Genomic DNA, 18,588 nt, shown 5'->3' on the forward strand with positions numbered 1-18,588 from the left:
TTAAATATTATATTTCCTGACTATTATCATTTTTAATAGATCTATTTTTATTAATAAATGATTTCGTCTGATGAAAAATAAACATTTTTCTTCATTTCATTTCATCACACTTTTTCTATTGACATAGTGACATTTAGTTCACTTTCCAAGATTATGTTCAGACTATTGCATCCCATTAACTTGTACAAAAATCCTTTTTTACAAGTCATGTTTAAATCTTATTTTACTCTCAAGTGTATTCTATACAATTTTTTTAATAGAATAATAATCTATAAAATATTTGAATAACTTATATCAAAGGTCTACCATACATTCAAATACAGGAAAATTATGCTTTATAAAAAGATGCCATTCTTTGACAAAATATAACGTGGAATTATATTTTAAGTCATACTTAATATATTAGTGCACTAGGAATTTTATCTATAATAAACTGTGGAAAGAATGAAAAATATCTTTTAGGATTTATAGACGTTTCCTTTCGTATCTTACTGACACAATAATAATTTTTTAGATCCATAAAAATCATCTTAAATTACATATATGCAAAAAGAATAATGTTTTTATAACATTCTGAAACACAAATGGTTATCTAAGAATATCATCTCAATGTTACTGAAAATTTTAATACTGCCAATTAATTTCAACTCCATTCAAAAATATGTACACTAAAATTACAATAAAATTTTTTATTGCTAAAGATCGACTGATAAATATGCTATTTAATGCTTGATTAAGTATCCAACAGAGATTCAAGCAGTTATTGTTTTTAAAACTATTTTGTGGCCTGGTAAATAATTAATTTGTCTAGTTGAGCATAAAAAGATTTAAAAGCTAAAATATTGGTTTGATATTATTTCACAATACTACAGCTGTTGATCTATTAAATACTCTAATATCATAAATAGATAACATCTTATATCACTGTAAATCGGTATTAAAAAATGATTACTCGAAAAAAGTGAGTCATAAATTGTATTTTAAGACATATCCAAGTATTTGAACAGAAAATGACATGAGAAAAGAGTTTTAAAAATTTATTTATATCAAAATCTATCTCCATATGGATCAGTTGGGAGCGAATGGAACGGAAAAACTCGATATATGACATATGGATGTCATTTCTTTGAAAAATACGAGCTATTGTCAGGTTTTGCATACACGACTATTGAACTTTGGTATGCAGTACATCATGATGCACTCAACCATCAACTGAATTTCGTGACTATGCATCAACCTCGTTCATCTACGACTTGAAATCCCAGATAAGTAAACAATTTTGTGTATTCTCCGGCACGTTATTTGATGTCATTAAAAAAAAAAGCTAAGGAATTTGTATAAACATCTAAATTGGTAGCTAATACTTTGTTTATCTATAATTACATATCCGAACGAGTAGATAAAGTTTATGTGTGGTCAGCCGATAGAAAATAATGACTTCGTCGTAGCGAAAATTGTTCCCCAACTTTTCGACCAATAACTAACTTTCTATCTCAAATAGAATTTCAAGTTTTAATTATTTAGTTTTATGTTTCTGACATGTCTTTTATTAATTGAAAAAATAATACTTCTAACAATGATTTATGTTTTTTTTAGTTTCGATTTCAACTAAATGAAATAAAGAATTATTAATTACCAATAATAAGTTTAATTATAATGGGAGATATTGATTTTTGTGTAATACTATTAACTGGTTATCAAAAGTAGAGATTAAAAATTGAATTTGGTTAAAAGAATAAATAGAATAATTTTTCTGTCATAATGTGCTTATATCAAAATATGATTCTGTTTACAGATATCATCTTTATTTATTTTTTCGATGCTCTTCCAAAGCAGTGCAATCGATTGCTATTTAAATCCTATTTAAATTTATCTAGACGATTTATTTCTCATGAGAATAAATGAAATTGGACTCTTAGTGATGATACGAAAATAAATTGGATTTGGACTCGTCGTATAATCTGAATTTTTTAAATGTCTGAGGTGTAAATTTAAATCACACAATTCCTTTGCTCTTCATATGCTGAGTTGTCTGCCGTCAAAAGACGACAAGACAAGTTCTTGTCAGAAACAAGGACTTAGCAATCACATTGTATGAAGAATCTAGTTCACAGCTTTGGCACGAACGGTTAGACGATGTCCATTAATTATACGTACCTAGATGAGAAGCCAAAAGAAATCCGTCTCGGTCGCTCGCTCATAAGCGAGAACGGTCGTCGCGTCATATTGCGGAAAGAAGTTTCACAGCTTGCGATCAATAACCACGATATGGGGTCAGAAGAAAATCAACTTCAGTATAAACTTTATCATTGTCAAACTTTCCTCTTCGATGCTTAATGACTTGTTCTTACAGGAAAACTATTAAGTCAATCTTCACGACTATAAATACATTAATGATGCCATCTGCTAAATTGAAACAAAAAAACCAAATAAAAAAAATTACAAAATAAACATTTAAAGATGAATAAAAAAAAATAAATTAATAAATAAATTATTTTTGAAGTATTTTCCATAGGTAAGTTTATAAAAAATAAGTTAACTTTATCTAAATTTTATTTATATAACTATAACAATATTTTATTTAATTGTTACCCCGAATTATACTTAAACAATAATAATGAGTGTATAATATGTAAAAGTAGTTTAAAAATTTATGGTTGATAGTCTTTATGTACCTGTATTTAAAATTCTGCGTCAATCACAAGTGCATATATAATAATAAATTTCTTTACTAGTTCAGTAATCATTGCTCTATTGGTAATTATTGATTGTACTAATTTGTTGGATCACATTTCTCAACTGAGAGAGGTCAGACTATAAGATTCTTGATTAAATTATTTTTATAGGACAATTGTCTATCGGAATACCATTACTTTCATGATTGTTTTGGTGTTGTTTTAGTGGTAAGATACACGTATTACCCATAAAATTCATAAATTTGTGTAGCTTTCCATCCTAATTTTTGAAGAGCTCTAAAAAGAAATGATAAAATAAACATTTATGGCCATGCTTTGTCGATAATCCTGAAATATATATCAACTTACTCTTCAGCCACAGCCATAAAAGGTTTAGGACCACATGTAAAAATACAGCTCTGATTAACAGCGTCACCGATTAATTCCTTTAATAATACTTCAGACACAATTCCACGTTTTCCACTCCAACTATCATCAGCTTGTGATAAAATATGAATGACTTTCAACCTTAAAGTTAAACATAATCATGGTGTAACATTGAAATTTCTTTTGATTATTGCTTTAGATTTATAAGATTGCTTTTTACCTTTTGTCTTCGCATACTTTCGCTAACTGAGGACCATAAAAAATATTTTTCTCTTCTTTATTAAAATTTAAAAGGTTTATCGTACTCCTAAAAAATTAATATTAATTACTGCAACAATTATATCATCCATACAAAATTTATTGCCAACTTCGCAAAAAATTTAATAAAATAAATAGATAAAAATTGTGATCGAAAAAAAGCTCAACAAAAAGTTTGAAAGACTTACACATTTCGTTTGCCAAGTGCTCGTTGAATGATTCCAAGCATTGGTGTCAATCCAGTGCCGGCAGCAAGCATGTGAATGGTAGAATATTTATCATAGGACTCAACTACAAATGTTCCCAATCCACTACTTATAGAGAAGGTTTGCCCATGCTTTAGGGCTGTTACGGACGGACTTAAAGTACCTTCATTGTATTTTTTTATTATTAAACATAAACAATCTGGTGTGTATTCAGGCGGTTTGTTTGCAGGATGGAGACAAGGTGGAACTGGTGTATATGGCCTTGAAACTTCTACACCTAAAACAAGTCAAGACTATTAACAATTTCATCAAGCAAAGAATAAATAATGCAAGCATTTAATTTCGATTAAAAGTATTATTTCATTTATAAACAAAATTTATGCAATGCAAATTTATTTTATTTGATTTATGCAACAAAAGTTTAATATTTAATGATTAATACTGGTGAGGAATAAAGTTATTACCCATCACATTCATTTTTGCTTCAACATGATGGCCAACAGGAATGATTTCTAGATAATCCTTCGACTTTGTGACCAAAAGATGAACATCATCACATAGTAAAGTATTGCTGACAATTTCCCATGATCTATAACTTCGCTCAGAGTTTTTCATTTCATTAACAACAGTTCTGCTACCGTACGATTTCCACAATGATCCATTTAATTTTGTGAAAATAAATGTGGTTTCCATCGATGCAAAGTTTTGTTCCCATTTGGGTGGCCATTCAACACCTTCAGTGAGATCATACTCGTGTTTTACTATACTATTCTGTAGACAAATTTTTATGTTGAATTCCATTTCACTTTCTCGTATTAGTTGAAAACCAGGAGATTGATTTCCCGTTGTTTTATAGACAAACGAAACAGTGTTTGTAGTTTGTTTCCAATCGCTTTGAAGTTTCGGTGCCACGGTTATTGATTTTTCATTCTGTTCTAAATTTCGCACTGCAAAGAAAAATCAACATTAATAACTTTTGATTAAAATTTCAATAAACTGTGTTTAATAATAAAAACGGTTACAAAAACTTCCCTCTTTCACAAATTTATTTAAAATTATTTTTAATTTAATGGTATATCATTTAAATCCAATTACTTTTTCATGTTTTAAATAGAAAAATAATTATAAAACAAAAAAGTTAAATTAAGATTTATTTCTGAAATATCGTAAAGAATTTGGTAATAATATTAATAAATTATTCAATAGATAATACTAACCACCAACGACAAGTGGAGATAATTTAGATGTAGGTTTCTTATTATTTTCTAGAGTAGAATCAATTTCTACTGGTCCACTTCTGCTCAATCTGCCCACAATACACTTTTGTAAAATGCTCTGGTAATTAACCCACGCATGGACCTAAAATTCATGGTCTACAGATACATAAACTTACATTACTTAATGGTTTTCATGGGCAGTTTGGAAAAATTTCAGATTTTTTATACCCCACACTTACGTCTTCAAAAAGCTTCGTTGCATCTTTGCCGACACCTCTCATTAATTCATCCACACCTCCAGGGTGAAAATCCATGTATCTTGTTATATTGAACACAATACCTATCATAAATTTAAAAAATTAAGACTTTTTATTGATAAACGTATTAAATGATGAAAGGTATTTGAAATAATTATAATTTAATTATTTAATACTTTTCAAATTAAAAATACAAACTTTAGATTATTATCTGAAAGAATGATGCTATTTTCTTTTGTCAGAAAAAATAATATTACTGTAATTGACTGATTTAAAAGAATAATAACTTAAAAAAATAATAATAAAAACAAACCTCTTATTGCAATCCAAGCGTCGTTTCGTTCATTATGTTTAGCGAGCTCAGCTGGCGTGACGACTTGATAAACTCCTCCGACTCCAGTAAGATCAACACCCGAGGAACCGAGGCGAATCCAATCCATCAAACTGTGACCAGGTGCTAGAGCTGTTTTATTTCTTGGGTTACCTGAGGAAATAATATCAACATTACTATTTTATTTTTATTAGTTATTTTTTTCAACAATAAAAACTTCAGTAATTTTGTAACATTCAAGTGTCATTCAGTATGGTATTTTTAGACTAATCGATAGACGTCAGGTAAGCTGAATGTAATTTTCAGAACGCTGTAGAACGTCCAATTAACTCTTTAGTTAGCTATCAAGCTGGTATCCTCGATGGTATATTCAAGTGTTCACCAAAGCATGAATACGAATTTTCACGAAGCGAATGTGCGCATGAGAATTGAAATGTATCCGGTAACGCATTCACTAATTGATTGTTACGGTTGTTACTAACTGTCCTGAATGTGTAGCTTGAGCCTTTGCTTCTGCTGAGAGCTGTTATCCTCCATGACAGGCACAGATGATGCTCCACAGCATCGAGGCATTGTCAAAGACTGACTAACTTCATTACTAGCAATGTACAAACAAAGAGTAAAGGTCAAACACACATCCGTCCTAAGACAATTGAATTTCTGTACAAGTCTACATCACCACGTGGTTCCAGATCGATAATTGTCAGCCCAACTTCACACTTGACTCATTGATTCATCACGTCAACATATGTACACACTGCCATGCTTAAAAGTTGACTGCTATAGTAAAGATACACGAGGTATCAATACGAGCGTAAGATAGAGATAGATCAATAGGGAAACCGACTAGCTCAACACGCAGGACTTTTCTCGTCGGTATTCACACCTCCGCTCCCTTTAAATTAAACAGTTTCTCTGATAGTTAAAGGACCGGTTTATTTGCATTTGTTAATGTTTGTAAATAGATATTACTGCTTTCAGAGATTCACTAAACGTCCGGAACAAATCTCTAACATATACGTCGTGCGGAAACTAGCTATATTCCCAAGACGTTAATGAGCTGGCTATTGTTCACTTTAAAGACTGGACTCCAAATTGAAATTGATCCCTTTGAGAAAAAGTGATGTTAAACACTGTCAAAAATATTCGATATAAGACTATTTTTTTATAAAAATAATACAATACATTCAACTTTGAATTGTCAAATGTTTTTTTTTTTATTTTAACGAGTGAAATATTGGATCATTAATTATTCTTGTCAGGAAACTTTTATCAAAACAAATCTCTACTTTTATTTGATGATTATTTTATATCGACTTTATTAAATATGGAAATTAATCTTGAAAATGTTATTCCAATAAACCAAATAATAAAAATAAAATAAATGAATCGTTATTTGAGTATGATCTATTTATTTTTACTTTCACTATTTATTGCTTCACAATATTTTTCATAAAGTGAATAAAAATAGAAACATGTTCATCGATGAGTTCATTCTGATAAAAATTGGATAAAAATTTTTATTTATACTCAAATAAAGGTATTTTGTATTATTTCATACCCATGGAAAGCCTTGATATTGTTTGATAAATATATTACTGACAACGAGATAAGTTTCTTGCTATCTAATATTCTGAGTGATTCAACCTTCTTATTAATGAATTATTGTCATTATAGTGTTTTGTCATAATACTCTCATTAAAAACGGTTCGTTCGTTTTGATCTTCCGCCACTGCAAACTACCGGGTTTTAAATATACCATAATAACCTTCCTACTCTGGCATTCAAATATACCTAAAACGTGAATACTTGGCATTTTAAAAGACTTGTCCTGTCAAAGAAAAACAGTTGAATATAGAAGGAATGCAAGACACTTGTTGCCTGTTATCAAACTCAACAGGTTTGATATCTTGTGTGCTAAACCATTATTACTCTTTAGAGAGTCCAACATGTTAAAGATAGATAGGTATTGAGACAAAACTATTAGAGAGGGATGTTCAATAATGTGTTTAGATGACTCACCAGTAGCAGAACCTGTGCTAGTCATAGAGCTTTTTATTGGTCCAGATTGCACAGCAGATATCTGTTTTACACGTGCTACTCCAGTTGGCAATAAAACGGAACTCTTAGCCAAAATACTCGTAGGAGAGTCTTTTGGCTTTACCTCGACCTTTTTCATCTTTTCTGGGAGCTCATTGGCACCAATACTTTTAGATGCACATTGATCTCCTTTTTCAGAAGAGCTGTTTAAATTTATATTATCTGCAGAATCCATTCCGGTATCCGGAGGTTGTCATTGAAAAATCTTGATGACTGTCTAGAAGTATTAATATTATTCAAGTATTTTTTTTTATGATAAATTCTTTAAATAACTCTTTCCCTTTATGTTAATGCTTTTTTAATATCATTTTTTACTCTACAATGAAACCAATTTTTAACCATATTTATTTTAAAAATAATATGTTAAAAATTTGTAAAAAGTGGCAAATATATACATATAAAAATCGAACTATTTAAGTTATTTATAAAATAATATAAATATAAAAACTATTAATGTTAAAAAAAAGTTGTTTACTTTCAATTTGTCCTGTAATTTTATTTATAAATAAATAATAGCATTCCCTTGAACCACGACTAACATGTAAAGAATTACTAAATGTACGTGTTATTTGTATTACAGTTCCATTTTTTATATAATATCCAACAAACTCAAGCCATAAAAACTATTATTACGCTCATTAATGACATTTCACAAGTCAAATACCAGCTGGTATCAAGTGTTTGTTTTTGTTGATAAATAGTAAACCATTTTGCTAAAGTATTTAACCTCAAAGTTTGGTAACCGACAAGCTTTATAGAGCAGGATTTAACAATAAATGTCGATTATTTACTGAAAGTATTACGACTTCTGGAATACTTACTAATCAATTTTAAGCAGCTTAATAGCAAATCAAGTACAATAACAAAATAACTGCAGAAATTACACTTTATGAAGTGGCTAATCAACTGTCAGTGTATGAGTAAGCTTTATCTACAACATACTCTATACCTATCAGCAAATATGACAAACTGTAGCAAAACTGTGCTCTATAGTCGAGAGTATCGAACCGTTCCTTCATGAGCATCACAAGAGCATCCAGTAATCCAGTTGTACCGGTGAAAGGAGTTGATGATATTTATGGGAGTATTTTCTAATTTTTTAATAACAATAAATTGTCAAGACAGAATAGAATACATTCAAGTTGAACAACACCTGTGTCTTCATTGAATATTCAAGTGTTTTTAAAAATATTTATGTAAGTATTTACATCTTATTTTCAAGTATATATTCATAAATATGATGAGTGAATCATTCAGATGACAGCGTAACAAATTTGCTCGTAAAAAATAAACTCGTGTCAATTACTTTTTCTAAGCTACTTCCTCTGCTTTATTTAATCAATATTTATAGAGAACATTCATGAAAATTCTTAAGATATAATTAATTGAATTGACACTAAATAAAATGATAATAAAGCTGGTATTTCAAAGAAATCCTCATAAAATATTAATAAAATAGAGTATAAATCAAGTATGATCAGTTAACAATATGTAACTATTTATAAATATTTAATTAAAAAAAAATTTATTATTACTATAATTTATAAAAATTGAAGATTTATTCTGTAAAGTCACTAAATTTTTTTACTTTTTTATATAACTTATAATTAGTAAAACAGGAAAAACCTCTTATGTGATAATATACTTTTTACCAAACATTTTCAAGGATATTTTGATAATTGAACAGTCGATTATAACTACTGGTAGCATTTCGATTGATTTTGTTATTATACTATTATCAATTTATGTGAAGTAATATCTTAAAATACTAATACACTTTTCAACATCATTTGCGTTGCTGAACAATTATCTTCAAGTTGATCTCAAACATTTATTCTTTCAGATGTCGTGTAACATCAATTTTTCATGCTTTTATTAGATTTATATCTAAATATGTATTGCTATCTGATAGTCACGTATATAAAAACATACATACAATGTAAAAATAAATTATATAATCCGAAGATCAGTATAGTTAATATTCACGGCCATTTGCCAATCAATCTACCTTTTTATAGACTTTTTATGTAGCGTAGCAATTAAGTTTTAATAGTATAGCTGAACGAAAATCATTCAGCACATTAAAATTTCAGCTAATGTAAGAAAATGGCCACCAAAACAACTAACAACAGCACCAAAGTTGTAGGAAAAATACTGTCTGTCGTTCACAAACTAATTGAATATTTTGGACGATGGTTTTACCTTCTGACAACTTATTACACAGGCCGTCCAGAGCCTCTACCTCCAGCAGACAACCCGATTATTCTAATGAAGAGTTTAACTGCTCTATCCATTATGATACGACTGAAAAAAGTAAGTAATAAAATATTATCTTTCATTTTCACTTCACTACTGAAATAAATTTTTCTATCTTCCAACAAAAAGTAGTACTACTAATAACTATCATCATAATAATAATCATCATCATTTTCATTGATAGTTGAGCTCAGAGTCTGTAGTGAAAGCTTACATAGACAGGATAAGAAAGATCCAACCAGTATTAAACTGTCTTGCAGAAGACAGGTTTGAAGAGGCATTAGAAGAAGCAAGAGAATATGATCGTATCTTGAATTCATCAAATGCTCCTTCTATTGAAGAGCTGGAGAAAGAAAAACCATTCTTCGGAGTACCTTTCACAACAAAGGTAAATTAATTTTTTTTACATTCAGACCATGCTCATAAAAATACTAATTAAATATTGCAGGATTGTATTGCTATTAAAGGTATGAAACAAACAGCAGGTCTTGTTTTACGAAAAGATACAAGAGCTGAAGAAGATGCTGAAGTAATAAGACTACTAAGAAAAGCCGGAGCTATTCCATTGGCTACTACTAATGTTTCTGAACTGGCTATGTGGTGGGAAACGAGCAATTATTTATATGGCACCACAAGGAATCCCTACAATACTTGGTGAAAACTATAATTTAATTGTAATCGATTAATCGTAAACTGATTAAGAGGAATTTTAGATTTAAAATAATCTGGATAATTTATTTTAGCCACATTGTTGGAGGTTCATCAGGAGGTGAAGGATGCCTACAAGCAGCCGCTGGTGCACCTTTCGGAATAGGATCAGATATTGGTGGATCCATTCGCATGCCTTGCTTTTTTAATGGAATTTTTGGACACAAACCATCAAAAGGTTTGTAATAATAAGTCAATTATTTCAATGAAAATTGATTCGTTTAATTTCTAATACATTTGAATGAATGACTCAACTTTATGAAAGGTCTTACAATTTATCAATTTGGAAAAAAAATTTTCTCGATGAAGAGTAATAGATGTAATTAAGAACAACTATCAACTAATTGGATAATTAACAATAATTCATTTTTATTCGAAGGAATTGTGTCGAATCATGGTCAATATCCTTGCCCACATTGTGAAGAACAATATAAATTGCTTGCCATTGGACCGATGTGTCGGTATGCTGGAGATTTAAAACCTATCCTTAAAATAATTGCCGGAGAGAATGCTTCGAAATTGAATTTAGATGAAAAAGTTGATATCTCTAAACTCAAGGTTAGATCAAAAATAAAGTTTTTTTTTTTTTTAAATCGATTATTAATCGGTAAATTTTTTTTGTCATTGAATAGTTTTATTACATGGAAGATGACGGAGGCCAATATTTGGTTTCACCAGTATCAAAAGATATCAAAGAAGCGATGAATAAAGTTATATGGTATCTTACATGGAATCATAAAGTTAAAGTTGAAAAAGTACAAATAAAAAAGATGAAAAAAAGTCTTGCATTGTGGCTTGCTAATATGACTTCACCGGAGGGTAAAGATTTTGCTTATGAGTTGTCTAACCGGAAGAAAAGAATAAATATTTTTTGGGAGTTTATTAAATGGGCGACAGGAACTGGTGAACACACACTTATTGCTTTAATTACAGCAGCTTTCGAAGCATTCGGAATTAAATATAACAGTGAAGAAAGATCCAAACTGCTTCAAGAAACTCGAGATCTCAATGAAGAGTTTCGAGTGAGTATACATATTTTTATTAATATAAAAATTACATTTTATTGAAATTTGTATGTATCATTCACAGGACATGTTGGGTAAAAATGGAGTCTTTTTATATCCAACCCACCCAACGCCTGCTCCACTTCATCACGAACCACTTCTGAAGGCGTTCAATTTTTCTTATACTGCGATTATCAATTGCCTTGGCTTGCCAGCCACTGCCTGTCCTCTTGGATTTAGTAATGGGCTTCCAATAGGTATACAAGTTGTTGCTGGTTTATACCAAGACCATTTAACACTTGCAGTTGCTGAAGAATTGGAACGAGATTTTGGCGGATGGGTAATGCCAAATACAAAAACAGAACAACCCGGAGAATGAAAAAAATTACAATACTTTTAAATTTTGATTGATTCAAAATTTGCCTTTATTTTTATGATATATTTATCTTGGATATTTGCATTGCATTGTTTAATGCAAATGGTTTTTAATGTATTATTTTTTCTATTTATCTTAAATACTCCTTTATACTGAAATTAAGAGTAAAATATATTTAAGACAGAAAAATATATATATATATATATCTATATATGTGATGTTGGAAACTTTTATACAATAATATGTTTATTGTGCAAAATATGATAATCATGGAAATATAATTTTTTCTAATTCACTTTCTTAAAAATATTGATTTATTTAAGTCATCTCGGTAATTAAGTAAATCTTAATTGCATAAAAAATATTCCTAACTTTATTTGTAAGCTTAAATTTACTTATTTTTATTCAGATTAACTAGCTGTAAAAATTCAATTCAATAATTAATTTATTTATCTTACGTAAGATACAGTAATACTTTACTCGCGAAAGCTAATTAATAACACCTGCATAAGAGTGGATATTATTTTGTTGCTTACATAACTGATTACGCGAATATCAAATAATCAGACCATACGTGAACACATGTACTCAACTTATATTTTCTTAAATTAATTCTTGATTCATCTTTTATGTAAAGATAATTTTTGCAATATCCAAAGCTCTCACTTTCTCTGAATATTCAATAAAAAAAATTTCACCTAAGAATCGTAGCTCCACAATATTGGCAACTTATTTTGTTCTATCGTTTAACTTTTGCATTAACCTTCCAAGATGCTATAGAGAGAGAGAATAAAACCGGATTTTTATTTATAAATATGTCATCACAGGCGAACGGAAATACGAATAAAAAAGTACCCCAAAAATATTCTTAAAAATATTTTCAACGAGTTAAGTTTACTAATTTCTGTATAACTTAAGTTATAAGATTAGTTTCTTCCGGAAGTTTTTCTTTCCCATTTTTAAGAACGATTTTTTCAACTTTCAAATTGTCTAATGAATTCTTTTGACTATCATCGCTATCAAATTGATTGGAAATCATTTCAAACTCATTGGAATTCGCATCAGCCGGAAATTCAAGACATTCAATATCCTCTGACTCAGACGACCCACGTACTCTTACAGTATTTCCTTCCTTATCCTTTTGAATTTTAATTCTAAAGTCATCATTAGGTTGAGACTTTAGTATAGCATCTTTCTCACTTTTATTCGCAATGTTCTTATCCTCATAAGCACTCGACCGTCGATTATTAACATTATTTAAATTTTCAATAGATAGTTTTCCTGTGTTTCGCGTGACATCAATTAATGGAATTCCATAGTTTTGACCATTTTTTCCCCTATTAAAAACATCTTTCCTTTCACTTTTCACTCCCACTGATGGTGAGTTTTTTGCAATCTCTTTGTCCCGATTTATCGCAGCGAGTTCTGCTTCTTTCATTGCTGAATGAATCACCGGTTCTGCCCAGAGGCCTGGATTGAAGGCCGGTCCGGTTCCTCCGAGTTCAGCGGGCAGAATATCGGTTGGTAAATGCTCATGCAAAGTGCTCAGATTGTTGCCATGCAGATAAATCTGACAAAAGATATCAAAATTCTTTTGTAAAAATTTATTTGTTTTAAAAATAAACATCTAACTAACTATAAACTTAATAATGTAGTTGAAAATAAAAACTTGTCAACTTATCAGCTTAATAAAATATACATACAAAAAAAATATTAAGTGCTACCTTGTATTTTTTTAACTTGTTATTATTAGATGTTTATTTTTTTCTTAACAAAAGCTTTTATGTTACTTACCTTATGACGTGTTTTTTCATCAAGGAAGGGCTTCACAAGCGCAAGGGTTGCTTGAACATAAAGTGGAGGCGAAAGGAAGTGGATGGCCTTGAATCTTGCTGGAAATCGTCCACGAAGTGCAGCTATCAGGTTTCGCACAGCTGCTGCTCCTAGAGCTCCACCTTGACGTAATGAAAATCCACTCCAATCTACAACAGCTACGAACCCCGATTGCTAAAACAATTCAATTATAAAATAGGATTAGCATTAAATATGCTGTAATGATAAAAACTCTATTACTCCATTAAGTATTCACTCAAGATCGTTTACCTGATTACGAGGGTCTTGAATAAGTGTTTCAAGTACGAGAAAGATAGCACGTTGAACAGACAAAGCCGGAACTGCAATTGGATCCCATTGGGATGCTAATATCACGAGGACACATCGGCCTTTCCTGAAACAAAATTTATTGGATGATGATAACTACATTAATTAAAATTAGGAAGCAATTAAGAAAAGAATGAAGAACCTTTACATAAAGTTTTTAAGTTATTTAAAATTAAATTTTTAATTAATAGATTTCAAATCTAATTATTTTGATTATCAAGCTTATGCGGAAAAACAAATTTTTCAAGTTAATGATTTGTAGACATAATATTTCTTTTGTATGTTTTTGTATAACTTGAAAAGAATTTTAAATTATATTTTTTTTACCAGATGTTTTTGACTAGAAATATTAAAAATTAAAATTTCAACTCACTTATCACGTGCTGGAAGCACTCCTGGAATACCAGCTCGTAAAGCACGTTGCAAAGCTGGATCACGGGCTGTGAGGTTGCCAAAAATGTCCTGACGTTCTGCCACCTGTGCCTGATAAGCTGCTATCAAAGCGGCAGCCTGTTCCACACGATATTTCCGGGCCAACAGGAAGCGTGTTATGTATTCATCGGTACAGTGCTTCAGGTCTAACGAATAACAACGGGATACGATGATAATTGTGCATGCTCTGCGGGAAAACGTCGGCTATACAGAATATACATTCAAGAGCTCTACGGATGTGACTTGAATGCCGTAATAACAGAGTGAATAAACTCAGTCGAGCTAGGGTTACTTGTTCAAAATGGGCTTTTATGAATAATATGACTAATATGTGAAAAAACAAAAAAAGTTTAGAATTTTTCATTACTTACCTACTTCAGGCATTCCTCTTAAAACAGCTCGCACTGTCTTGATCGCCAGTTTTTTATCTTTTATCTCTAGTCTTGTTTCATCTTCATAGATTCTGCGTGCTAATTCAGGACTTACATGCCCACGTGTAGGATCCCACATATATTCACAGTACTCCGACATTGTTTAAGATCTGGAAGTAATAAATGTTCTCATTATTCTGTTATAGATTAACTGTATTTATTTATAATTTTTTTATTATTTGTTAACCAGATAAAAGTTGTTTGACTACTTGTCTAAAGCTTTCATGATTATTAATTTAAAAAAGTAAAAAGGTCAAAAACTTGAATATGATAAAAAAAATCTAGTTATGCCTAGTCTTACTTTCATTTAGCTTTCCTAATATTTGACTAATAAATAAAAATCATTATTTAATTTTTCAATGATCAATTTCTAGAATTTTTTTTTTTAGATTTATCCTGTAAACTCGTTGAAGCATACAATTTGTTATTTTGTAATTAAATTCATTACTTGTTTGATCAATATATTTTGCATGAGTTTACAAATTACCTATTGTTTAGTTCAGTTAAAATGTTTATCAATACTGTCATCTATATTTAAAATAAATTTCGGACGTCTGAGCATTTTTGCAACGATTAGTATGCGAATAATAATTTAGTAAACTTCTCTTTGACATACAAAAAAGTAACCTTGGAGTTTATGATTCATTCAATGTAAACTTTGGTTCGACTTTGTCAGATGTAAAATAAAATATTTATCTGTTTAAGTTTTATATAAATGATAACGTAATGGTGTGATTAAAATAAAAAAGATTTTAATCTTCAATTGCAAATATGGTATTTAGATATTGTAAAAAAACTCCATAACCGTGGAAAGTAAAGGGAGAATATAAATCATAAGGAGATGTTTGTCTGGACATAATCGAATGGTCCAAGCGTTCGTTTCTTTTCTCCAAGAATGGATCAATTACGCCTTTATCTTGCAAGTAAAGACCTTCTCTTAAATGACCACCTTTGAGTTAGCAAACAGCGTAGGCATTGATGCTCCTTCGAACGGAACTTCTCAACCAGTTTAATAGAAGCAAAAAACTAAAAATCCAATTCATGGAAATTTAACCGTTAGGAGTTTGCTCAATTTTAAAAAGTTTTAATGCTCTATTTTTGGTTTGAAAAAAATAAGATACAGGATGTCAAAAAAAGAGAAAGCCTTGCATGGTTGTTAAGGTAAAAAAAAGAACAGGATGAAATCGACGCCAACGGTGAGTCAGCTTCAAACGGGCAAATGTTGCTTATACACTTCACTTGTTCACATTATTGCAAAACTATACACCGTCCTTTCCAACAGTTCAGCGATTCACTGTCACTATTCAGTCCCATTGCATAATGAAAAAATAAGTTTGTGCTTGTTAGTTACTTATACCTTTGGTCAGAACTATACAAAGCGTTTCAGAGTACTTCCTGTCTGTAATAATTTTTCAAACTTAGTCTTCTTTGTAGCATGATAAATTAAAAAAAAATAATCATAAATAAAGATGATTAAGCAATTTTCTATTACTAAATTACTGTTACTTGATTGTTACAAAAAAGAGTTTCTATTCGATACTTGGTTAAAGTAATAATAATAGTAATACCATGCATTTTTCTAGTTTTAAATTTTAACACATATGAAAAGTATTGAAAATGAACTAAGAAAGGAAAAATGGAAGAAACTCTATTTATTTAGCTGAATAACAGACGATAAAAAATTTTAAAAAATGAGTAATTCGAGCTTCTGTCATACCGCAAGGTCTTGTAAGTGACAAAAAAATACTCTATGTCTGTATTTGAATGAAGAATATATTGTTGACAAGTGCGTATTATTTGTAATTGTACACACAACACTTCAATTTTACTCATTTCTTTCTTTCGTTTTATACATAGTATTTTCATTTGCTGTGACAATAGTACTTGTTCATTGACAGAACTACAGCCATTAGTGAGGATGTGTTATGTGATTCATAATTATCTATGTTAAACTACCGTTAAGAGTTGCTGAGCGATACACAGTTAAATAATGCAATTGCATTTCAAAGGATTCAACTATATTTTTAGTAATTCTATTCCAATTTTTATTCGTGATATAGATTAAATAATCAACGAATAAATTATAGTTCATATAAAAAATTATCTATAAATAAATTTGTTGCATAATCTTTTTTTCTTCATTTATCTTTAATTTTCTTCATTTTTCACATTTTTTACCTTTTAACACTTTTTATGAACGCAATTGCGTGAAAAATGTTATCAAACGAATATGAAATATATACATAATAGAACTTGTTTAAAACGATCGATAGAATAAGATATAACAAGTGTCATAAATATGATAAACCTTCGATAAGTTTAAGTGAAATACTTTATTTTAGCTATCCATTATTTGACACAGATGTTATTACTCTATTTAATAATTATTTATACAATTATGGAAACAAATTAAAAATTCATTCTGAAGATGATTACCTGGTTTTTGGCAGATTTATGTTGATAGCAATGTAGTAATTCCCTAACAAATGGTGGTGAAATGTAAATAAACACCAGCGGTAAAATATCACGCACTAGCCTGGAAGGATATGTTCGAGTGATATGTAGTGCCTGGCACTCACGGACGTGAGTTTACGGCGACTGATTCGAACTGTGTTGGCTGACCGCGCGCAACCACGACCGCTTCCACCAACCGACCATATTATGACGTTGAATTGTAACATGTATTGTTGGTTGCAAGCATTGCAAGTAATCTATATAGTCATTGATTCTTGAAAGTATATTCTATATCTTGGTTTTTTCATTATTCTACTTATATATTCTGTTTTCATTTTACTTGGCTGACCACTGAAAAGTATACGAATGAAATAAAGAAAAATTAATAAAAAAAATGATTGATCGAATTTTTTGCACAATATTAGCAGTGTGAATATTACTTTTACAGAAGTTTTTCTTTGTCAAAATAGCCTCACTTTTTGCGTACATGAAACTTTTCTATTTGTTACGTTTTCTAGAATAAATTGAAATAATTTAGATTAATTTTATTTTATACATGATAAAAAAAAACTTTCCAATTACTTACCAAAGTGCTATATTGAAAATAGAACAAAAAATATTGTAAAAACATACTCGTATTACAATAAATCGGCAAAACCCACATATACTTCATTCTACTTTTTAAAGAATATCTTCTATTTGATTTGCATATCGAAACCGGATGATGATCTTCTTTATGTTTTAGCAAACCGTAAAAAATACATAGCAGAAACATCCTGTAATACTAAAAAGAATTGATTTAAATATTTTACTTCAAGGAATTATTATTCTTTCCTTTTACTTTATTGTCATTGACCACCATAGTAAGAAATAAAAAATATATCATCAATTTCGGATTCATGGTGATAATAAAATGCTTTGTGATATCTTAAGAGATAGAAAATGTTGAGAAAGGTCAATTTAATTAATGATTGATGAATAAACAAAATTCCATACTTGCAATAATGTTGCAGACATTAGAAATTTTATGATAGCGTGTATATGTAGTTGAAGTAGTAATTAATGTGATAAGATTTTTTATTAACCTATACTAAAGTTTAAAGTCTTTAGTTAACTTTTCTATCGGGTATAAAAATAGTTATCCCGTTATTCCAGGAGAATTGTATTTTGCATTTAAACTTTTTTAATTTAATTTTTTCTAATGATAATGAATTGTAAAATAATTAAAAATAGCATGATGCAAATCACTTTTCAATTACTACTAGAATGGATTTAAAGATTAACTGTAAAATAATTCAAAACAAGATTTGATTGATCGTTGTTATCCTTCAACTTT

General features: G+C 29.7%; 3 protein-coding genes across 7 annotated transcripts in view; 1 reads left to right on the forward strand and 2 right to left on the reverse strand.

The window, feature by feature from the left end:
• LOC118074059 (monocarboxylate transporter 4-like) overlaps nt 1-8,363 on the reverse strand; it is a 51,915-nt gene extending 43,552 nt beyond the window's left edge. For 2 of the 5 annotated variants that reach the window (XR_004691173.1, XR_004691174.1), the window contains exons 1-11: nt 8,253-8,363; nt 7,354-7,648; nt 5,314-5,484; nt 4,983-5,083; nt 4,744-4,885; nt 3,991-4,473; nt 3,509-3,803; nt 3,283-3,369; nt 3,045-3,203; nt 2,676-2,972; nt 2,158-2,406 (exon numbers count right to left, since the gene is read on the reverse strand). The gene's annotated coding sequence lies outside the window, so the exon portion shown is untranslated. Of the gene's footprint in view, nt 1-2,157; nt 2,407-2,675; nt 2,973-3,044; nt 3,204-3,282; nt 3,370-3,508; nt 3,804-3,990; nt 4,474-4,743; nt 4,886-4,982; nt 5,084-5,313; nt 5,485-7,353; nt 7,649-7,906; nt 8,197-8,252 lie in introns of those variants that run through there. The other 3 variants (XR_004691175.1, XM_035094959.1, XM_035094958.1) reach the window with 3 other exon arrangements.
• Nucleotides 8,364-8,440: 77 nt separating this feature from the next.
• On the forward strand, nt 8,441-12,004 carry LOC118073517 (fatty-acid amide hydrolase 2). Its single transcript, XM_035094071.1, has 8 exons — nt 8,441-8,627; nt 9,525-9,744; nt 9,872-10,075; nt 10,136-10,341; nt 10,431-10,573; nt 10,775-10,953; nt 11,028-11,417; nt 11,485-12,004. The coding sequence occupies exons 2-8, from the start codon at nt 9,538-9,540 to the stop codon at nt 11,776-11,778; spliced, it is 1,623 nt and encodes a 540-aa protein (XP_034949962.1). The 5' UTR covers nt 8,441-8,627; nt 9,525-9,537; the 3' UTR covers nt 11,779-12,004.
• A 198-nt stretch (nt 12,005-12,202) lies between these two features.
• Nucleotides 12,203-18,339, reverse strand: LOC118073523 (clavesin-2-like). The gene is made up of 9 exons (XM_035094084.1): nt 18,249-18,339; nt 17,839-18,036; nt 17,693-17,766; nt 17,235-17,603; nt 14,739-14,908; nt 14,309-14,513; nt 13,879-14,002; nt 13,570-13,782; nt 12,203-13,345 (listed from the first exon to the last, which is right to left on the reverse strand). Exons 5-9 carry the CDS (start codon nt 14,896-14,898, stop codon nt 12,689-12,691), a joined length of 1,359 nt encoding a protein of 452 aa, XP_034949975.1. The 5' UTR covers nt 14,899-14,908; nt 17,235-17,603; nt 17,693-17,766; nt 17,839-18,036; nt 18,249-18,339; the 3' UTR covers nt 12,203-12,688.
• Nucleotides 18,340-18,588: the final 249 nt, after the last annotated feature.

The sequence above is a fragment of the Chelonus insularis genome, unplaced genomic scaffold (assembly GCF_013357705.1).
Source record: "Chelonus insularis isolate UGA/USDA-ARS -01 unplaced genomic scaffold, ASM1335770v1 contig_131_pilon, whole genome shotgun sequence".
NCBI lineage: Eukaryota > Metazoa > Arthropoda > Insecta > Hymenoptera > Braconidae > Chelonus > Chelonus insularis.